This window comes from Jaculus jaculus, chromosome 1 (assembly GCF_020740685.1).
Source record: "Jaculus jaculus isolate mJacJac1 chromosome 1, mJacJac1.mat.Y.cur, whole genome shotgun sequence".
Lineage (NCBI taxonomy): Eukaryota > Metazoa > Chordata > Mammalia > Rodentia > Dipodidae > Jaculus > Jaculus jaculus.
The window spans coordinates 336,643,834-336,664,944 of NC_059102.1; the positions used below are offsets into that span (position 1 = coordinate 336,643,834).

General features: G+C 42.3%; 1 protein-coding gene across 6 annotated transcripts in view; it reads left to right on the top strand.

Annotated features, from left to right (window-relative positions):
- The window catches only part of Kcnk2 (potassium two pore domain channel subfamily K member 2), a 220,343-nt gene that overhangs the window by 163,158 nt on the left and 36,074 nt on the right, over positions 1-21,111 (top strand). For all 6 annotated transcript variants that reach the window (XM_045142318.1, XM_045142317.1, XM_045142321.1 and 3 more), the window contains one exon: positions 13,143-13,282. In XM_045142318.1, the coding sequence (XP_044998253.1) occupies positions 13,143-13,282 (140 nt within the window). The remainder of the gene's footprint in view (positions 1-13,142; positions 13,283-21,111) is intronic.

A 21,111-nucleotide genomic window follows, 5' to 3' on the forward strand; every position in this document is an offset into this window, starting at 1 on the left:
ACACGTGTTCTCCTCTGCCTGGCTGGTGGACATCTTCTTTGCCTGGTGAGCACACACATTCTCCTTGCATTTGTATATCCAAGACCAAATCCCCCTGTTTCTCCAAGGACACAGTCGTATGTACTTAGGAGCCCACTCCACTCATTTTACCTAGTGACACTTATAAGGACTGTGTTTCCAGGTAGGGTCACATTCTGTGGCAGTTGGGGTTCAACACATCCTTTTGGAGGACATCATCCAGCCCTCACAGTAGCATGGACAGGTTCTGCTTCCGTAATGCTGGAGGGAAACAGAAGAAGCAGTGAAAAAGAATAAAGATAATAAAGAATTTTACATTACCACTCTAATTTCAGAAACCAAATATCTACCTTTTAATTTTTCCCCCAGTGGCCAAAGTACTCAAGTTGAACTAATATTTTTATTTCTTTCTTTATTTCACCTTAGTTTTAGAAACAGTTACAAACTTGGATATTCTTGCCTGTTTAAAACCGTCTCTTGTCTATAACACTCATTTAATTTGTGGTTCTTAGCATAATATTTTTGACCTTAGCTAAAGTACATAATACAGTGTCTGAATTTGTCTAACTAATATTTTTGGTTTGTTATTTAATTTCTTTCTTTTCTGAGCGCACATATGGCATATGTATGTTTCCCTATGTAAGTGGGCGTGTGTGCATGTGTGGGTGTGGGTGTGGCCCAGGGGTTCATGCTGGAGGTCTTCTTTGACTGTGTTCCTCTTTAGTTTATTGAGGCAAGTCTCTCACCGGAGCCCAGAGCTCACTGCTTCCATTCCAGGGGCCTGGCTAGCCCGTTCGCCCATGGGCACTCCCTGTTCCTTCCTCCCTTGTGCTGGGGTTCCAGGCAGGTGGCCACACACCCAGGCTGCTGGGGTTTTGACCTCTGTCCTCAGGCCTGCACAGAGGGCGCCTTGTCCGCTGAGCCGTATCCGCCCCAGGCCTGGGTGTGCTCCGTCCTTCTGTTACTCTTAACTGATCCTTGCTTGCCTGTATCTCTCCCTTCCTTATCGACTCAAGCCTCACTTTTACCATTAGATTACTCAATGGTATTGTTCCGACTCCATCTTCAATAAACTATAATATTGGTGGAAAAATAGTGCATGGGTGGCCCATAAAGGATCATTTTGATCAGTTCTCCACTATTGTTTTTTAATTCTGTCTGAAGTAATAGAAACATGGTATGCATCTTAGGTCACCATAACGACAGGGCAACACACTGTAGTTAAACATTTCAGAATAAGTTAGCTTGTCAGCCTAGTTTAGTTTCAAGCTTCTGTTCATACTGGGCCTAAATATCTTACTTAAATATCTCCAGAGAAGCAGTCTGTTGTGCAGGTTTATAACATCTTGACAAGGGTTGGGAGTTAATCTCTTTCTGTTGATGGTTAATGAAGGTTGAATTTGTCAGAGCCTCCTTGGTGAGGAATGTGGAATATTCTTGAAAACCAAGGTCATTTTCAGAAATGTCATATACACAGCTATGTAGCAGGTTGAGAAGTTGGGAAGGGAGGCCACACCTCTCTAGTGGATATCTTTTAGTTTGTAGCTAATAAAAATGAAGGGAAGAATTCAGACATTTGCAAGTCCATATAAGAACACAGACTACTGTCCTAAAATACCCATTTTTCATACTTCCCTTTGAAGATGTAGCATTGACACAAACAGAAGTAGAAAGTGCTAACAAATAGAAAGTGAGGCCCAGTGATAACCACAAAAGAGACTTATGCATATTAATCATGGGTGGTCTTACAATTTTGTAGACATAAGTCACAAGGTCTAACAAAAAGGGAGGGATGGATAGGCATTGTGTGATGAGTCTTACATTTATAGGCCGACAGCCTCATATGGCATGGGTTATTTTAAAAAACCGACAGACTATGTCAATCTGGTATGTGGCCTTCATGGCCCAGAAGTCTTTAAAAATACAAAATTATAAATAAAGAAAACTGTGGGTGGAATCCTAAAACAACATTGTATTTGTGACCACTAGATAAACTGACTTAGGTTGGAAACCCCAAATATTACTTTATAGACTTGGAGAACATGAAAAAAAAGGTGTTTTTTTTTTTTTTTTTTTTTTTTTTTAAACTCACCTTAAGAGGTCAGTGCTGTGAAACTGGCAAGATCATGTGTGTTCCAGCGGGGACCTCAGTCCTGAGTTGTGGCAAGTGTGAAGGAAGAAGAAGGTGACTTCTGTGCCATAAATAATTTATGATACAACTTCATAGTTACTAAAATATTGTGGTATTGTACCCTTCATTAAATGCATTACTTAACATTGTACTTAAAATTTATTTATTTGTGAAAGAGAGAGAGAGAGATACAGAAATAGGCAGGGAGAGAGAGAGGGAGAGAGAGAGAATTGGTGCACCAGGGCCTCCAGCCATTACAAACAAATTCCAGATGCACACACCCTCTTGTACATCTGGTTTACATGGGTCCTGGGGAATTGAAGCTGGGTCCTTTGGCTTTGCAGGCAAGTCTCTTAACCGCTAAGCCATCTCTCCAGTCCCTCACTGTATTTTTATTTCATAGGGAAATTAATTTAAAATGGTAGAAATGTGTCCTGCTAATTATTGGCACTAACTTGAACAAGATTAAATTAGAATGAGCACGCTGAGTAGAATGGGGCGGGGAGAGGGCAGCCTGATGTTTTGCTGACTCATCGTGCTCCGAATTTGTGTTGCTCTTTGTGAAACTGCAGAACCCTGTCCCTGGGCCTGCCTCTTTGACACGCCAGGGCCTCATGTCCAGCAAGAAGTTTTGGAATGAGAATGTGGCCAAGGGGGCAGATGTGGTAAGGTTTGGGTAGGAAACTTGTACCCTTTATAAGAATATTTGGAAAAACACAAATTCTGAGTTTGTTTTTAAAGGATCTTGGAAAAGAATTGCCTCATATAATTCAGTAGAGTACACCAAATTAGCCTTGGCTTCTGGGGACTTGATGGTTATAAAATTAGCCGTTGAACTAGGGTGAGTTTCCTAACTGTCAACATTAGCTATTTACTTTGTGGAATCTTCCCTTCTTACTACTAGATGTCCTGGTAGATGGTGTTCTCACTGATTTATTTTTCTTTTCATGCAAAACATCAAGAGACGTTACTCTAGCCTAAGGTGGTCATTTTTCTGTTAGGACATCAATGTCAAAACCTGGCTTTACTGCCGCAGTGCACACCCAGGAGCCGGGACCCCTGCTGGAGCTGGAGCACCTGTTCTGAGGAGGATTCAGATTCAGTCATGTTGCCATCCTCACTCCCTCTGAAGATAGCTTAAACTCTGTTTTTTAAACTCATGTCAGTAACCCTAGTACTTTGGAGGTTGAGGCTCAGAGATTACTGTAGTCCCAGACCAATTTAGACCACACAGTGAGTTCCAGGACGGGCTGGGCTACAGTGTGAGATTCTCTCCAAAAGCGAAACAGAAGCAAGCATCTATTTATTAAAGAGAATGGGCGGGGCTAGAAAGTGATTCCAAGCGCTCAGGAGGCAGGGTGCGGTCTTTTCTTACTACTCACGTTGGAGTGCCTCAAGCAGGTGACGCTGGGGTGCGGGGGCCAGGCCCCTGGAGCCCAGTCCATCCCCAGGGAACGAGCAGAGCGCCTGTGCAGGTAGACTTCCCCAGGCAGAAAATACAGTTCTTATAATTTCCATGTACTTTCAGCTTTATGAGACAGGGTCTTGCTATGTAGCCCAGGCTGGCCTTGACCTTGACCCCTGCCTGCATCAACCTCCTTATTTGAAGGACTGCTGGCATGTGCCACCACACCAGACTTTCCGAGTACTTTTAAGGCCCATTCCTTGCATTTTAATTGTCCAGGTGGTCATGCTTGAGATAGACCACTTTAAAGAACCCTGAGCTTCTGATTCATGAATGAACAAGACTTGAGCTTCCTGTGCGTGGTGTTTTCCCATAGCTGGCCAAATTGCATCTACAGCATTTAACCTGGGTGTGGTGGCGCACACCAATAATTCTAAGATTTGGGAGGCTGAGGCAGAAAGATTGCCATGAGCTCTAGACCAGTCTGCCTTCAAGTAAGCTCCAGGCTAGTCTGTACAGTAGAATAAGACTCTGTATAACACAACCCCCACCTCCCCGCACTGTGTACAGAGAGACAGACTTCTAGGTGTGCGTGTTTCTAATCTCTTGTCAACTTGACAGCATTTAGGATCACCATGAGCACCAATCTCTGGTCACGTCTGTGAGGAATACAATTTTAGATTAGATTAGTTGAGGTGGAATTACCCACCCAGACTGTGGACATCTCATGGGCTGAGTTTTTGGACTGTATTAAAAAGGAGATGCACCCGTTGCTGCCCTGCTCCTCCCTGCGGACGGCTCTGGCTTCCTCCACGCTTTCTTTGCCATGATAGGCTTTTCCTTGGGACTTTAAGCCGAAAATATACCCTTTTCTTTCCTAAGATGCTTCTTCCGGTTAGGTATTTTCCCAGCTATGAGAAAGTAACTGACACAGCATGTGACTATATATAGTAATCCAGTTTTTCATCCTTTCTCTGCAGGAAAAGATATGCCAGCACATTTCACTTTTATATTTCTGTTTCTGTGCATATAAGGGGCACACTCTGTAGTGGCTTTTAGTAACCATGGTGATTGGTGTCTGATCTTCCTGCTGGTGTCCTCACCATTGCTTAGTGTCCTGGGGCTGAGAAGGTTGAAAAGGACCTGGAGGCCACAGGGTTTCACATAACACAAAAATAATTTGGCCCCCACTACTCAGGGTAGTAGTGCAGAGAAACTTCCTCCAAGTGAGAAGAGTTGAGAAAGGAAATGAATTAGGTGAGATATAGATGCTGTGTTTCTTATTGGAAGCGTCCATAATTTAGAGTGACATTTGTAAGGAAGTTAAAATAAATGGAAAAATTGTATTTAAGAATTCATGTTGATGTCTTTTCTTCTGATTCTTAACTCTTGTCTGTTGCTTTTCATTTCACTGGACACATGATGTTTGCTCGTGTCTGCCTTATACACTGAGAGTTAAATCAGTCTTTCTTCCTTAAAATCTAAACAGTCATATTAATCATATAGCAATGTACAAAAAGTGTCTTTTACTTATTCAGCCTTACTTTCACAACTTGTTTCCTTGGTCCATGACTGAAAAAGAAAATGACCAAAAATTAGTTGGCTGGGCTGGGGAGATAGCTCAGTCAATAAAGGGCTTGCCTGGCAAGCATGATAACCTGAGTTTGATCGCCAAAATCCATGTAAAAAGTTAGGTTTGGGGGCTGTAGAGATGACCCAGTGGTTAAAGGTGCTTGCTTGCTGACTAGAAAACTTAGTCAGTGATTCTCTCATAGTGAAGAAAAGCCAAACTAATATAACCCAGTTTAAATGAGTTTGACTCATTAGCACCCATGTTTAAAGCTGGAGGTGGCATGGCACTCCCACCAGAAGCTCACAAGCAGCAGAGGCCCAAAGACCTCATCTCAAGAGGGTGGAAAGGGAGAAGAATCACCCTGAGGTGGTCCTCTCTCTGACCACCACCCATGTGCACATATGCATGCCACACACACACACATTTACGCATACACACAAATGAAATTTTAACAAGTGACCTGCGTGCCGGCGCATGGGTATAATCCCAGAACTGGGAAAGCAGAGCCAGGCAAGGCCCTGTGAGCCCCAGGCCAGGGAGGGACCCTGCCTCAAGAAAGGTGGGTGGGGGTCCTGAGGCTCTCCTCTGACCACCTACCCCCACTCCCACACATACATAACAATAATAAATAGCAATTCTCTAGTAGTGAAAAAAAGCCAAACTCTTTCATCCCAATGTAAAATTACTTTTTTGTTGTATTTTTTAATTGTTTTTGTTTTGAGGTAAGCCCAATAGTCCGGCCCCCCTCTCTCTCTTTTCATGCGAGAGAAGAAGAGTGAGAGAGAGAAAGAGAGACAGAAGAGAATTGGAGCGCCAGGGCCTCCAGCCAGGGTCATTGAGCTCCAGACGTGTGTGCCGCCTTGTGCGCATGTGTGACCTTGTGAGCTTACGTCACCTCGTGTGCCTGCCTTATGTGGGATCTGGAGTAGAACGTGGGTCGTTAGGCTTCACAGGCAGGCGTGTTAACCACTGAGCCACCTCTCCAGCCCTAAAACTCCTTTTCAGCGACGGTGGCTTCTTGGGGAGCTGCTAGGCGTGGGGCACGCCGGCCGAGGCACGGGTTTCCGCGTGTGTTCAGCAGCTTCCACGTGAAGTCCTGGGAGACGCCTCTCTAATCAGCTTAGCTTGGCTCAGTGGATGCGGCCAGGGATGAGGAAAGACCCAGTCACTCGAGGGTTTAGCAGAGCAGTGGCCACACAGTCCACATTTTTCTAAAAACACCCAAGAGGTTTAGCTGAAAATTCAGGCATCACCGGGACTCCTCATGGCCGGTGCTCTAGAGACACATATTTATCTGACCAAAGCATGTTTCGGCATCTGAGCACATCTTCTTGGGGTTTTGAGCACTGAAACAGTGTATTTGGCTAAATGATGGAACTTGTGCACCACAAATATAGCTGCTGAGTGCTTGCTGGCTAAGTCAGGTATCTACGTGTGCTTTGTGTTTGGTTCCCCGTTATAGGAAACATAATTCGGGACGCCCCAGGTGGAATTCTTCTCCCTCTGACACATGTACCTTTACTACATTGTTTTCAAATTTTTGTTTCAAATTCTGCAATCTTTTGTTACAATTTTTTTTTTTTGACTTGGGAAAGACATTTGTATGTCTCTCTTACTAATAATTAAATTTTCCTGGAATTACGTTCTATTGGAAATGCAGTTTTTAGAAACCAGACGTTTCTTTCCTGTGTAACTGAACATGTGACACCCTCTGGGAAAGCTTGCTTAAAGATCGAGGGAAATTCTGTCACGAGAACGCACAAGCGTTGTTGACCAGCCAGGCAAGACTCTTGTTGTTCAGAGTAATGGCTGTAGTAGTTTTCTAAGAAACAGTGCCAGGAGTTTTGCAACTGTGTCAGAGGCCGGTCAGTAAAACTGCTACCATTGAGCCGATTGCCGAGAAACATGTTGCTGGGAATTGAACAGACATCAAAGCAAGCACCTGACAGGGAGGAAGCTACTGACCCAGGGTGACCACCACCATCCCAGGAAGAGCTCAGGAACCTGCTCTGATCAGAAGAAGAGAGTTCAAGTGTGTGCTGGAAAGACACACCATAGTGTCTGTTCGCTCATTCACTCACTCTCAGGTGGGCAGTGAGCTTACACTGCGTGGGAGATCCTGAGCTCAGCCCTGACTACCGTGGTATTTGGTCCCTATGCCAATGGGACAAAATGTGTGAACTCCAGGAAGCCGTCTTTCTGCTTTATACTGTACCTGTGTGGAGAGGAGAGTGGTGAATGCTCATCCCGCTTTAGCCAGCCACAAGAGACTTGCATGACTGATTGATGGAACTGGCCCAAGGGGTTCTGGAGAAGCCTAGAAGGTTCCTTCAGTGGTGGGGATGGGGGCATACGGAGCACTGTGAAGGAAGCACTGGGGAACCGCACAGGGGCCCCTTCAAGAGCGAAGATTTTGCTTCTGGAGCCGGCAGCAGGCAGCCCTACCTTCAGGGGGGCTCCGAGCTGCTGCCTGTGTTTAATGGGAATCCAAGGGATGTGGTGGTGCATGCCCTGCCCCTGCACACGGTCGCCTTTGCAGAGGACTCGACACAATGTGTTCTCCCCTCTTCATGATCAGGAGAGTCCCGGTCTCCTAATGGCAGCTTGCCTCATTTGATGCCAAGTGCCTGGAAGGAGATGGCTGATTTCTGATTCTAAATGCTGATATTTAAAACCCCAAAATATAGGTTCAAATGTTAGGAATGTTTAATGACCATGTTTTGTCCTTACATTTTTCTGACTCAATAGCATATGAGAAGTTTGTTTAGGTAGATGGGTTACTGTTGGACTGAAGTCATCTTTCTCCTTGTAGGAAAGAACAGAAAATTATAATATCATTGAAAGAGTACTTTAGTTCTTCAAGCAATTTACTATCACAAAAACTATATAAGAAAATAAAAACATACTGTCCCCAACGTATTAGATCCAGATAGATGTTAGAAAGAAACTAAAGTTAAAGCAAAAATTGAAACTAATGTTTGATATCTAAACTAAAATATAGGCCAAGTGCAAAAAATGTCCTACATTGCTAGGGTTTGGATGCATGTCTCCCAAAATGTGTCAGGACTGGGAGGAACTACCTCAGGCTTTTAGATGGAATAGTTCTACGTAGGTAATTAATAAGGCTTAGTTCTTTCTCCTCTCTCCCAACTGGGTTGTGTGTATTCTATAAATCGATTGAAAAGAGCATCTTGACTAGATAGTATGGGACTTCCAGGACCAGAAGGTGCCTGTCGGCCCCTCCCACCCTGGCCATTGGACTCTTAGTCAACGACTTTTAGGGACCCAGTAGGAGGGCGCTGTCTCACTAGCGGGTGCAGGGACTGTGTCTAGCAAAGTCACGTTATGAAGAGCATTGGTTCTCAGCAGTGCTGCGTGAACAACGTGAATTTCCCTGAGCTGCATTTGTATTTGTAGTACTCTGGTCTGCTAGACTAGGTTAGGCGACTGATGAGTTCCTTTTACAGACACCAGGAGAAGGGATCCACAGAGAGACGGCCCCAATGGAAAGCAGCTGCCCGAGTCTGGAAGAGACTCAGAAAGATCAAGTTTCTTTAAGTGTTTGGAAAAGTTTGTAAGATTCCCAACAACTACTTCTACCCTCTTTGCTATTTTTATTACTGTCTGTATGTCCTCTAATAATAAGCCAGAAAGCTCTTAAAGTGGAAAGAAGTTCTGTGTACATGTTTTTATGGAATCAGAGAAAAAGCAGCGGGGTAACTGTGTCTGCTAGCTAGTGGGGCTAATGGGGAACCCAGCAAGGGAGGGAGGTCGTAGCATCCTTCCTGTGGTCTGCAGCTCAGAAAAAAGAGAAATGGAAAAAGAAATAGACACTTAGGCGGATTCCATTTCCTAGCTACTGTGACTACAGCAGCAATAAATGTAAATGAGCAGTGAGGTGTGCTCCGTGGGACATATGTCTAGGAGTGGCATCGCTGAGTCACATGGTAGATCTATTTTTTAACTTTTTGAGAAATGCCCACGCTGATTTCTATAACAGCTGCACCACTTTCCACTTCTGCCAACAGCCCCTGCTAGCTTCTGGGTATGAAGTGGCCATGGCCTGGCCTTCGTGACCCTGCAGCAACTGTTGTTACCTGCCCCAGACCTGAGCAATATTGAGCCCAGCACATTTTGACTTTCATGAAAAAGGAGGGCCAAAACTGGCATTGAAATAACAGAGAGATTAGTTGGAAAGAAGGGGTTCAGTGGAGGGGTGTGAGTAGGGGAACAAAAGAAGGCAATGGGACAGGAATATAATCAAAATATTTTATGTACATGTATGAAAATGTTCATAAAAATGGAGTGGTTAAGACACTAGTGAGGATGACATAGGAACTCAATCTAGGATGGAGAAATTACTTTGTGCACCTGTTTATTCATTTATTGACAGAGTCTTACCACGCACTCTAGGCTGACACTGAACTCTCAATTCCCTTGCTTCAGCCTCTGGAGTACAAGAATCACAAAAAAAATTTCATTTATTTATTTGAGAGAGAGCAAGAAAGAGAGAGAAATAAAAAGAGGCAGAGGTGGGGGGAGAGGGAGAGAGAATGGGTGTGTCAGGCCTCTGGCCACTGCAAACGAATTGCAGACACATGCACCACCTTGTGTATCTAGTTTACATAGGTTCTTAGGCTTTGCAGGCAAACACCTTAACTGCTGAGTCATCTCTCCAGCTCTACCTTACTTTTCTAGTGAGAAAGAGCATCTATACAAACTTCCTAAACATAGAAAATTAGTACTTCTAAGAGTGAAGAATTAAAAAAATCATCTAATTTTAAGATAAAAGCTACATGCCAGTTTGGAAAAGATTCTTGGTTAAAGTGAATTGATTAGCGTGTAAATGAACTTGTAAGTTTTAGGTGTGAGCAAGTGGACAGGGTGTGAGTTGGTTAGAAATGCTCATTGCATACTAATGTCTCCTAGATTGTTTGGCTGCCAGTACTTCATTTTAAGACTGGCAAATAAAAAGGGAAAACTTTCTGCAGGGCTTAGAACCCATTAAAACTTGTAGGTTGAACACTTTACCCAAATACAAGCCTCTGAGTGATTAAGATAAGTCACTCTCTTCCAACTGTAGCATCCTGTTTATAAGAAAAAGACACACAGGGCTGGAGAGATGGCTTAGCGGTTAAGCGCTTGCCTGTGAAGCTAAGAACCCTGGTTCGAGGCTCGGTTCCCCAGGTCCCACGTTAGCCAGATGCACAAGGGGGCGCACGCGTCTGGAGTTCGTTTGCAGAGGCTGGAAGCCCTGGCGTGCCCATTCTCTCTGTCCCTCTATCTGTCTCTCTCTCTGTGTCTGTCGCTCTCAAATAAATAAATTTTTAAAAAAAAAAAAGAAAGAAAAAGACACACAAACCATCTTGCGCTTGATGAACTTTTCTACAATCAGCATCTTGGTGAACCTGGGTGTCAGTGAGTCACAACTTTTGGGAGGAAGTTTGTTTTTCTCAGTTTTGAAAGAGAAAGTGCTCAGAAAAAAGGTCCTTTTGGTTTCACTGAAATAGAAACATTTGAAAAGTGGAATTTGCTGGCAAGGCTTTCATAATATAGGATTTTATATGTCTAAGTGCAGTCAGTTCTGCGGCTGTGTTGAGCTGCACCCTGGGAGCCAAGTCTTAACCATCAGGACGATCTTCACACCCCTGTTCCCTCCAGTAATTGAATTTTTATATTTTAAAATATTTCATTTTTATTTATTGATTTACTTGAGAGAGAGGGAAAGTGGGGGGGAGAGAGAGAGGGAGGGAGAGAGAGAGAGACAGAGAGAGAGAGGGAGGGAGGGAGGGAGGGAGGGAGGGAGTGCTCCAGGACCTGCAACCATTGCAAATGAACTCCAGACACATGCACCACCTTGTGCATCTGGCCTATGTGGGTCCTGGGGAATTGAACCTGGGCCCTTTAACTGCTCAGCCATCTCTCCAGTGATTTTTTAAAATAAAATCATATGTAAGTTTAAAAAAAATCTTGCCGGGCATGGTGGCAAGCACATGCCTTTAATTCCAGCATTCTGGAGGCAGAGATAGGAGGATTGCCATGAATTCAAGGCCATCCTGGGAATACAGAGTGAATTCTAGGTCAGCCTGGGCTAGAGTGAGACCCTACCTTGGAAAAAAAAAATCTCAACATTTAGGAGGTAAAATTTTTCTCTTTGTATAAACTGTATTCTTAGAGTTATTACATTGCTCAAAAGAAAGCTAAACTTACTTCTATTCACATTATTTACCTGATAAAAAAGCCCTCTTCCATCTAAAAAAAAAAAGTCTTTGAATCTTGAAAATGTCATTGTGGACTATCCCAGGTCTAATTAATCAAAAGGAGTACGTGCTAAATATTTGATATTTTAATGTATCCATGATATTTATTAGCTCTTCTTCTCAGTGTATGGGTTGAAGTTTTGTGATGGAAGTAATCCTGAGTCCTGTATCTAGGCATGAGTGTGCCATCATGACAAGATGGTTTTCTCCCACTTGCCCTGTGTTGTGTGAGTCCAGCTGTGCTGCACCTTGTCTATCCCTTATCCCCTGTCTGGCCTTTCAGTTCCCAGTCTGAATAACTTCTCTTCATTTTGGACTCTATCTCATGCCTCCACCCCATTTAGTCACTATGTCATCGCCCAGGTGAGGGACAGTGGGCATCAGTACTTCCTGCTGCTGCTGCGTCAGTGCCCCTGCTGATACAGCATCTATGCCTCCCCTCTTTCCTATACCTTCCCTAACTCGGCACAATCATGTCCCAGCTGCTTCGGAATGAAAGCTACCCTTAGGACTTCTCACCACCCCATTCCTTCTCCACTTCTGAGATCCTTCTGATCAGAATCCCATGTACCAGTGAGTGCAGGACCTCTTTCCCTACCAATATGATCCCGTTCAGTTAGAATGTATTCTTTGATGTGATGCAACCTCGCTCTCTAGATTCCTGGCTCGGCCCACTTGCTCCCTGGCCTTCATGCTCATGGTTCCTAGTCTACTACCTGGATGATTTGTGTAGAACATGCATTTTCACATGAATTACTACACAACCTGAGACTCAGACTTAAACATCACTTTCTTCCTTCTCACTGCCCTCCTTTCTGAAGTAAAAGTCCTTTCTTCTCTGTTCTCTCACATTTTTTTTTCATTATTTTATTCTCTTTGCTGTTACTCAATATAGTCCCTGGTTAATTGTCTACATGAGGCTTTCTTGGGTTATTGCATGAATTTTCTCAGAGAAGGACTAATTTTCTTATTTGTAAAAATAGTAATAATTTCAGTGTAGAGTACCTGATAAACATCACAATTTGTTTGCACTGAAATGTGTGCAAAAGATTCTCACAGGTGTAGTGATTTATATAACATAGATGGAGAAGTATTTCAAGAATCAGACTGCCAGCTTATTTTTCTTGAGACCTAGGGGTTAAATTTGTGAGATATGTGGAGATTCCTGTGGGAAGTCAGAAGAGATTGAGCAATATCACCTACACATTGCCATCAGTTTTCTTTAGACCCATCATGGCTTTGTCTCTAGGTAGCAATCCATCACATTGATGACTTGACAGCTACAATCATTCTGGTCAGTTTTGATATTAACTCAATTGGGTAGCATGCATTGGCTGACCATAAGGTAAATATACAAAGTTAAATATAAAAATACAAAATACAAAGTTAAAATAAAATTATAATCTCTAACTTCTATCTTTTACAGTAGCGATGGAAAGAGACATTTGGTATTCATGGAATAAATAAGTATAAAGCTAAAACAGATTGTCATAGGAAAATTAGAGTCATGAAACAGGAAAACACCATGACCTGGAAAAGTCCCATTATTACATTTTTAACTTGCTCTTGAAAAACAGATAAGAATTACGTAAATGAAAATGAGAACTTCACTGTGGAGAGGAAACAATTGAATGGAAGAGATTATTGTATTTCTAGGTCATGCTAACCAAAATTCAGTGGATAATTTTAGAAAATATCTAGATCGTTTACTTTTGGGACTCTGAACTTCTGTCCTGCATTGCTTGCCTCTGGCAGGTGGATCAGACATCGAGTACCTGGACTTCTACAAGCCCGTGGTGTGGTTTTGGATCCTCGTAGGACTTGCTTACTTCGCCGCTGTTCTGAGCATGATTGGAGACTGGCTGCGGGTGATCTCTAAAAAGACGAAGGAGGAGGTGAGAACTAGGGGTACACAAGAGCGCCCGCAGTGGGGAATGCAGGACGGGGTTTTCAAACTAGGTTTTCATAATTTACAGTTCAAATATTCTAAAGTTACTTAACATTTTTAACAGTTGCATTAGGCATAAATCTGCTGTATGAGATAATGGGAAATCTCTGTCATATCAGCTATAATTCAGTCAATCACAACAATTACTAAAACTCAGTCACGCACTCTAAAAACTCAGGTTTTTACAGTGTTTTCAAATACAATTTGTTTTTGTTGATTTCCATCACTTCTATGAACCCTTGCCTTTCTTCCCTCATTCCTCCCCCTATATTTTTCTTCCTTCTGTTTACAGGTTTTAAATATCTTTTTGACCATCCTTCCCTGTCTTCCAGCTCAACTCTTTATATTCACTTTTGGTTACAATGTTTATGAAAAAGATACAAGTTAACGTATGTTTTTCATTATGTAACTTTTTCCTTTTTGTGCCATTTTTTTTAAGCTCAAGGGCACCAAGTGAAATTTATTCTGGAAAGAAAAATACAATAGAAAATATTTGTATCAAACTTACAGTAGCATGAAGTAGTTGTGTATTTTAATGAGTACTGTATATTTTCTCCTAATCTTGTCCACTTTTCTATTTCTTTAAAGGAATAACATAGCTGTAATATCTGCCCTGTGTGCTCATTATCTTCCTTTAATTACTGTCTCTATGATATTATCTGATGGTCACGGGCCAGTGTCAAGTCTTTGGTTGCTAGAAGAATAGGTTCTTCAATCGTATTTCCAAAAGAAATGAAATATGATAAAAAGTGATAGAATTAATTTCCCTACAAATGTAGTTTTTATTCTCAAACCTATCAAGTCATACTTTTTTTTTAATTGATACTCAAGGTTATTGTGGTAACTAGCAAGGGCATCAGTTTTCCACACTAGATTTTGTGAGTACTGTATTTCCATTCACACACTTGGTCTGCATGTGTTACTCTACATATTAATTATACCATAATACCAGAATATTTTTATCATGAGCAAATCATCAATTCATTATGCTTAATGTGCTAATATAAATTGAGTTAAATTCCCTTTTTAAATGGTATTTGAATGGCTTTTTCTCAGTGTTAGGCTCAATGTATGTGCTTGTGTGAGAAAGAGAGGTGGAGAGAGATAGTGGGGGAAAAAGAGAGAGAGAGAGAGAGAGAGAGAGAGGAAGAGAGAAAGATATAACTTCATGTTTACTTTTAAAGACTTTCCGATGTTATGGTAGAATTTAATGGGCCAGGAGGAGAGTGCGGTAGCTTGAATGTAGCATATCACCTATGTCCTCGTGTCCTTACCTGTGACTCAGCCTCGTGCTCAGCCCCCGCTGGTGGAGTGTCTGGAAGGAAAAGCCTGCTGGAGGAGGAGTTGCACTGGCGGTGGGTCTTGAAGTTGACTATCACAGCCCCCGGACATTCGCAGCTCACTCCCTACTCCCTGCCTGCCATGGGAAGGGATGTCTGCCCTGTCCACGCTTTCCCTGTATTGAGTAAACCTCCCCTTAAAAATGTAAGCCAGGGCTGCAGAGATGGTGTAGCAGTTAAGCGCTTGCCTGTGAAGCCTAGGGACCCCAGTTCGAGGCTTGATTCCCCAAGACCCACGTTAGCCAGATGCACAAGAGGGTGCACGCATCTGGAGTTCGTTTGCAGTGGCTGGAGGCCCTGGCGTGCCCATTCTCTCTCTCTCTCTCTCTATCTGCCTCTTTCTGTCTGTTGCTCTCAAATAAATAAAAAAATAAACAAAAAATTTTTTTTTAAATGTAAACCAGAATCAACCCTTTCCTTTCATAAATTGTTTCTTCTTGGATTTTTTTTTTTTGCAACAGTAGTAGCCAGATGGAAAAAAGAAAAGCAGTTTTATTGAATTATGAATCCACCCTTACGATTCCCGTAGTTGTCTTCTTAAAAGTCCTCTCTCCAAATCCAGTGGCCTTGAGAGTTAGGTCCTCAATGTAGAAATTCAGGGAGGACAGAGTGCAGGCCACAAAACTGCTTTTTAAAAGTAAATTTGTATCTTTGTGTAGAAAACAAGCTTGTGTGCCTTCCTGTGGATCTCCTGGGCTCAGAGCTGGAACTATACGTGTTTCAGGCTAATTAAACACGGAGAAGGAGAAAACGTCTTATTTTTCCCCTTACCTTCTGGTTTCTATTTACCATTTTGAGAAACATGGACTTTCTGGAAAGTTGCATCTGTAGAGATCTCACATGAGTCAGGCTGTGACCAGAAGTTCATCTGAGCCCTCTGGAGCTGCAGTTGCTCTGCATAGCTGAGCCAGTTGGAAAAGAATTGCCAATTTAAGCAAAATGTGTATTTTCTGATTTATAATGTAGTTTAAGAAAATGCAGAATAGAGTCATAAATTTCAGAAAATGTGGAAAAAAGAAAGGAGGGCAATGTATGATTTATCTGAACAATATCAGAAACCAGGCTTTTATAAATGAAATATTACTTAAGTGCCTATTGCAATGGGGAAAAGATTATTAGATAATTTTAATTTTGAAATAATTTACTAAAGGATATGATTAAACTAAAATCAATGAAATATATTTTAGTTGTCATCTTTAAGTATATGATCCAATGCCAGGGGACTGATCAATATGTGTTCCTTACTGTCTACACTCCAGCTATTCTATGTATTCCAACTTTTAAAATCTTCAAGGAAGATCAGAGTAAGTAATGCTACAACTGCTCTTCTCCCTTCTCTCCTCCCTCTTCTTTTCCATTCCTTTTCATGCTGGAGACATATCCAAAACACACATGTGAATTAAACCCCCATCCCAACAAAGTATTTTTAATATTTGATTTATTTATTTATTTATTTATGTGAGAGAGACAGAGGAAGAGGCAGAGAGAAAGACAGAATAGGCATGCCAGGTCCTCCAGCTACTGCAAACAAACTCCAGATGCATGCACCCCCTTGTGCATTTGACCTATGTGGATCCTGGGGAATCAAACTGGGATCTTTAGACTTTGCAGGCAAATGCCTTAGCTGCTAAGCCATTTTCCTAGTCCCAACAAAGTTAATTAAACAAAGTTTAATTTTTATGACTCATGAACAAAAGTGCCCAACACTTTTAGTAACTGAGATTCTTCTTCAAGAAAAATATTAATATAGAAAATAAATATAGAATCAAATATGGAGTCAGATTTGCAAGTGATAATACTAAACCATCCTACATCCCATGAGTAAAGATATAAGATTTTATCCAATAATAAATCCCGGGCTTATACTATTACTTTGAAATATGATTAAACCACATTGTTAAATATAGACATATTAAGACATATGTGGTCTTGTTTCATTTTTCAATATTAAAGCATATGCTATTTTCAATGGAGAATAATTTTCATGACATGTTGTTTGGAAATAAGGGAAATCGGTTTCCCTCAATATGCTGAAATGAAGATGCTGGTGAATCTAATCTCCTAGGATATTTGGCAATGAAAGGATTGGTTGGAACAATGGTATATTCTTTCAGAAATGTTGCCTGTGATTATTATAGATCCACACTTCTCAATGAAGGCAAGAATGAGCTCAATAATTGATCTTTGGAGATATATGCATGTGTGAAAAATGTTTGCTTATTTAATTAAGTTTTAAGTTCTAATGGAAAGTAGGCACATAACTTAACATTAAACATTACTATGACTAAATATCCAATTGACTGAGGAAACGATGCTTCCACGTAGGAAATAAAGATTGTTTAGACTTTCAGCATAAGGCAATGTGAATGCCACCTGAGGCAAGGGCACTCTATCTAATAAGCTGCTTCCATGACACCTAGGAGGTAAGATCTGTGCTTGCTTAGGAAACAAGCAGAGAAGAGTGTACCAGTGTCAGCTACCTTCTCATTGTTAGGGAAAATATCTAACCAGAAGCATCTTATGGAAGGAAGCATGTTTCATTTGGCCTATAGTTCCGGAAAGTAGAGTCCATCATGGCAATAAAGGCGTGGCAGGTGGGAAAGGGAAGGCTGCATCATGTCACACTGGCAGCCAGGAAGCAGAGAGAGCAGCAAGTGAGGCTGTGCTAGAAAACTTCGAGGCTGCCCTCAGTGACCCGCTTCCATCCATGCTCAGCCTTCTTAGGGTTCCACAACCTTCCCAAAGAGCACTATCAGCTGAGAATTAACTCTTTGAGCTTACAAGCCTGTGGGAAACATTTTACATTAAAACCAGTGATTCTATCCCATACTCAGAGGCTGCATGAGCCCATCATCACTTCATTGTGCAAAATGCATTCAGTCCCAGTTTTGTAGTCACCATAGTGTTTACCAGTTCCAACACTGTTCTGAAGTCCAAAGTCTCATCTGAGATTCAAAGTAGTCTGTTAATTGTGAGCCCAGTAAAATGAAAACACATGTTACATATTTCTAAAATTAGTGGCACAGAATAAACATTTGCATTCCAAAAGGGAGGAATAGGGGTATGGCAAGGAATCACTGGACCAAAGCAGGACCAAAACTCAGCAGGGCAAACACCAAATCCTGTAGCTCCATTCTCTGTATCTAGAATTACTGATGAAATCTTTGGAGGAAAGGTCTTAGGTAGCTCCACCCCTCAACTTCTGCTGCCTGCAGCCTCTCTCCTGAGCCCAATCCATCTTAGCAGGCAGCTTTCCATGACTGATGTCCCAGGGTCCCATTAGCCTCCAAAATGTGGGGTCTTCCTTCAGGGGTTGTCTTTATGGTTCAACACAGTGGCCTCTTGGGGCCTCCGTGCAGGGATGTTGACTGCATCACATCAGCTCACTAAAAGCATAATGAAATACACCATGACCCCTTCATCGTGCATTGTTCATGCCTCTAAAACCACATGGACCCATGTTGCCAAGTTCTGCTGCCAACTAGGGGGTAAACCTTGGCACCTGTGGCACACAGCCACAGCAGCCTCTGTATGCTGACTTTGGGGAGCAGGGACATCATTCAGCATTTTTCCTTCAGTCCCTTTCCTTGCAAAATAATTCACATTCTTTTAGCCAGAGCCTTCAATGTGTTGGGTAGTGCCCTCAGGGCATTCTTCAGTCCTATTCTTCAAATGCAGGACAGTAGATATGCTTTTAATGGCATTAATTTCCTTCATAGTTACAACTAAAGTGGCTGTAACCTGTGCCCAACACTTGAAACGTGTTTTCTTTCCATGCTAAACTTCACATTTACCCTATCTTCCTGCTGTATATTTTCCTGTCTTGAATAGGTAAGAGAAGCCATAGCAAAGAATCAATGATATTCTGCCTTGGAATTTCCTGACAAACACACTAGTCCATTCTTTTTAAATTTAGAGTCACTCAAGTTCTCAAGATCCAAGCATAATACAGCCAGCTTCATTGCCAGAATGTCACACAGGAACAGCCTCTAGCCCAATTCTCAACAGAATCCTGCTTCCCTTTGAAACTTCTTGAGCCCTCCCCCTCCATTGTCCTCATTTTCTGGGCCTTCTGGTCTTCCTTCTCGAAACTTCCAACAGAATGGCTCATTAAGTTCTGCTTACAGTGTTGAAAGGCTTCTCTAGTCCAGAGTTCCAAACTCTTCCACATTCTTCCTGCAAACCAGCTCCAAAAGACAAAGAACCATGTGGTCAGGTTTATTGTACCAACAGCTCCAAAAGACAAAGAACCATGTGGTCAGGTTTATTGTACCAACAGCCCCACTTGGTGCGAGTTTTCTGTATTGGTTGCTGTTTTGTTGCTGGGACAAAATATCTGACCAGAAGCATCTTATGGGGGTAAAGGGGTTTAACTCCTTTCATAGTTCCAGAGGGTAGGGTCCATAGTGGCCCACCTCCTAAAAGTTCCTTATCCTTCCTGAACAGTACCACCAGCCAGGTATTAAGTCTTCAAGTGCATGAGCTTATGGGTACCATTTTATAGTCAAACCACCACAGCATCCTTACACATGTAAATTACTTAGTCACTTACTATTTATATCTTGTACATGAATGCTGTGATTTCTATGCCTTCTTAGTACAATTGATATCAGTGTTAGGTAAATACCAGTGCTGACCCTACCATAGCATAGCAGTGTGGTTAAGACTTGTGGCAGTACAGCCAGCCATTGGGAATGCAGAGCCAAGCAACATCGCTTTGAAAATACCATTTATTTAATCTCTGTGATGTTTATGTAAACTAGAGGCACTTACTTTAATGAGTTGTCATTAAATCACTAATAAAACACCATCTTGGTAAGTCATTTCTGAAGTGGCTCCAGTATCAGGAGTGACCCAAGTATGTGGACGAAAGGGACTAAGTTTTTTCTGCTGCTCACCAGTGGCATCATCGTCCTCCTTTGCATTTCTTGAGGTGTGACAGTGAACCTTTCAATGAAGTAACTCAAGGGCTCGTTATTGTGGCTAAAAGTAGGCACTGAAGGAACAGGTGTAGGCTGAGTCCTGGGAATTTTTCACTAGAGCTTATTATCAGCATTTCTTGCATCAATGATTTTAACTTGAACAGTTTTAACATTCCATTTTATAGCAGTTTGGGCTTCATCCTGAAGACCTCAGGTAGCCATTGAAGGATTGTAAAATGTGAAATGAGTACTTTTGGCAACAGTTAGCAAGGTAGGTTAGAAGAGGAAGCTGAGAGACTGAATTTCGTGGAGATTGTTCCAGGTGCCACTGAGTAGAGGCCTGTGGTGACAGTGGAATGGAGACCAGAGAATGAGGCTAGAAGGAACTGAGCTGGGTAACCTCTTAGTTTGTGGGTAGAAAGGAGAGAATGGTATCTATGGCTATAACTTGGGTGAGTTTACCCAACACTGGGGAGAATAGAAAAAAATGAGAGAGGTTGAGTAGTTGGGACAAATGAGATAACTTTACTTTGACATGTTTTGATTGGCAGACTGATGGATATCTAGGTGATTACCTCAAGTCCTAGAAAATTGGATCTGCATGCCTGCACATCGGGAAAGTGGAAGCTGGGAAGGTGGTTTGAGGGTCATGGTGTTATATGTGATGCTAGGAGTTGTGAGTCGAGATGACTGTCCTTACAAATATTTGTAGAGTGAGCCAACCAGAGAGCTAGAGGTGGAGCCTGGAGCAGAACCTTCCTCTGAGGGCTGCTTAGCAAATCATGCTGTTCAATGAACCAGGTGGTGATGGGTTCTCGTGGAGAGAGGGAGTGAGTTTTCAGGGAATGGTCAAAGTGATGGGTCACATTGCCTGAAGACTGTGCTGAAGAAAACAGATCACAGGAGAGGCTGACGTAACCAAGATGAATAGTCAGTCATTCAGAGTCTCCCAAGGTTCTGTCCTGGGAATGTCACTTGTGTATATAGCACCCTATATTCTAAGACTAATCCTTGGGCATACCAGACTCAGTTCCAAAGGCAATAGTGACAATGCTTTTATGAAATGGGAACCCTTGAAACCCCACTACTGGAAACCTGAGCCCCGTGGGAAGTAGCAGTGAGCTCCTTGTTCCTAGGTGTTCTGGGATGCACGTGCGTGGTAGACAGGGATGGTGTAGGAGTGGGAGGTGAGTCGTGGGTGACAGAAGCACCGTGGCAGCAGGAAGGAGGCTGGAGCCAGTCAGGAAGCAGAATTGGGTAATGCTAATTCATTCCTAGTCATTGACTCCTTCATCCAGAAACATTTATTGAGCATTCAGGGCCGAATGAATGCTGTGTTGGATGTGGGAAAGTCCTGTGTCTGAGGTATTTGGGGCCATCTCCTGCTTGGAAGGTGTCTGTAGGTGGTCGTTTTCTTCCTGAAATTCATAGTATTTGCTTTGACTGATCTTTTAGAGATGGAAATGGATTTAGAAATGAGAAGACAATTAGTGTTTGATCAGTGCTCAGTTCTT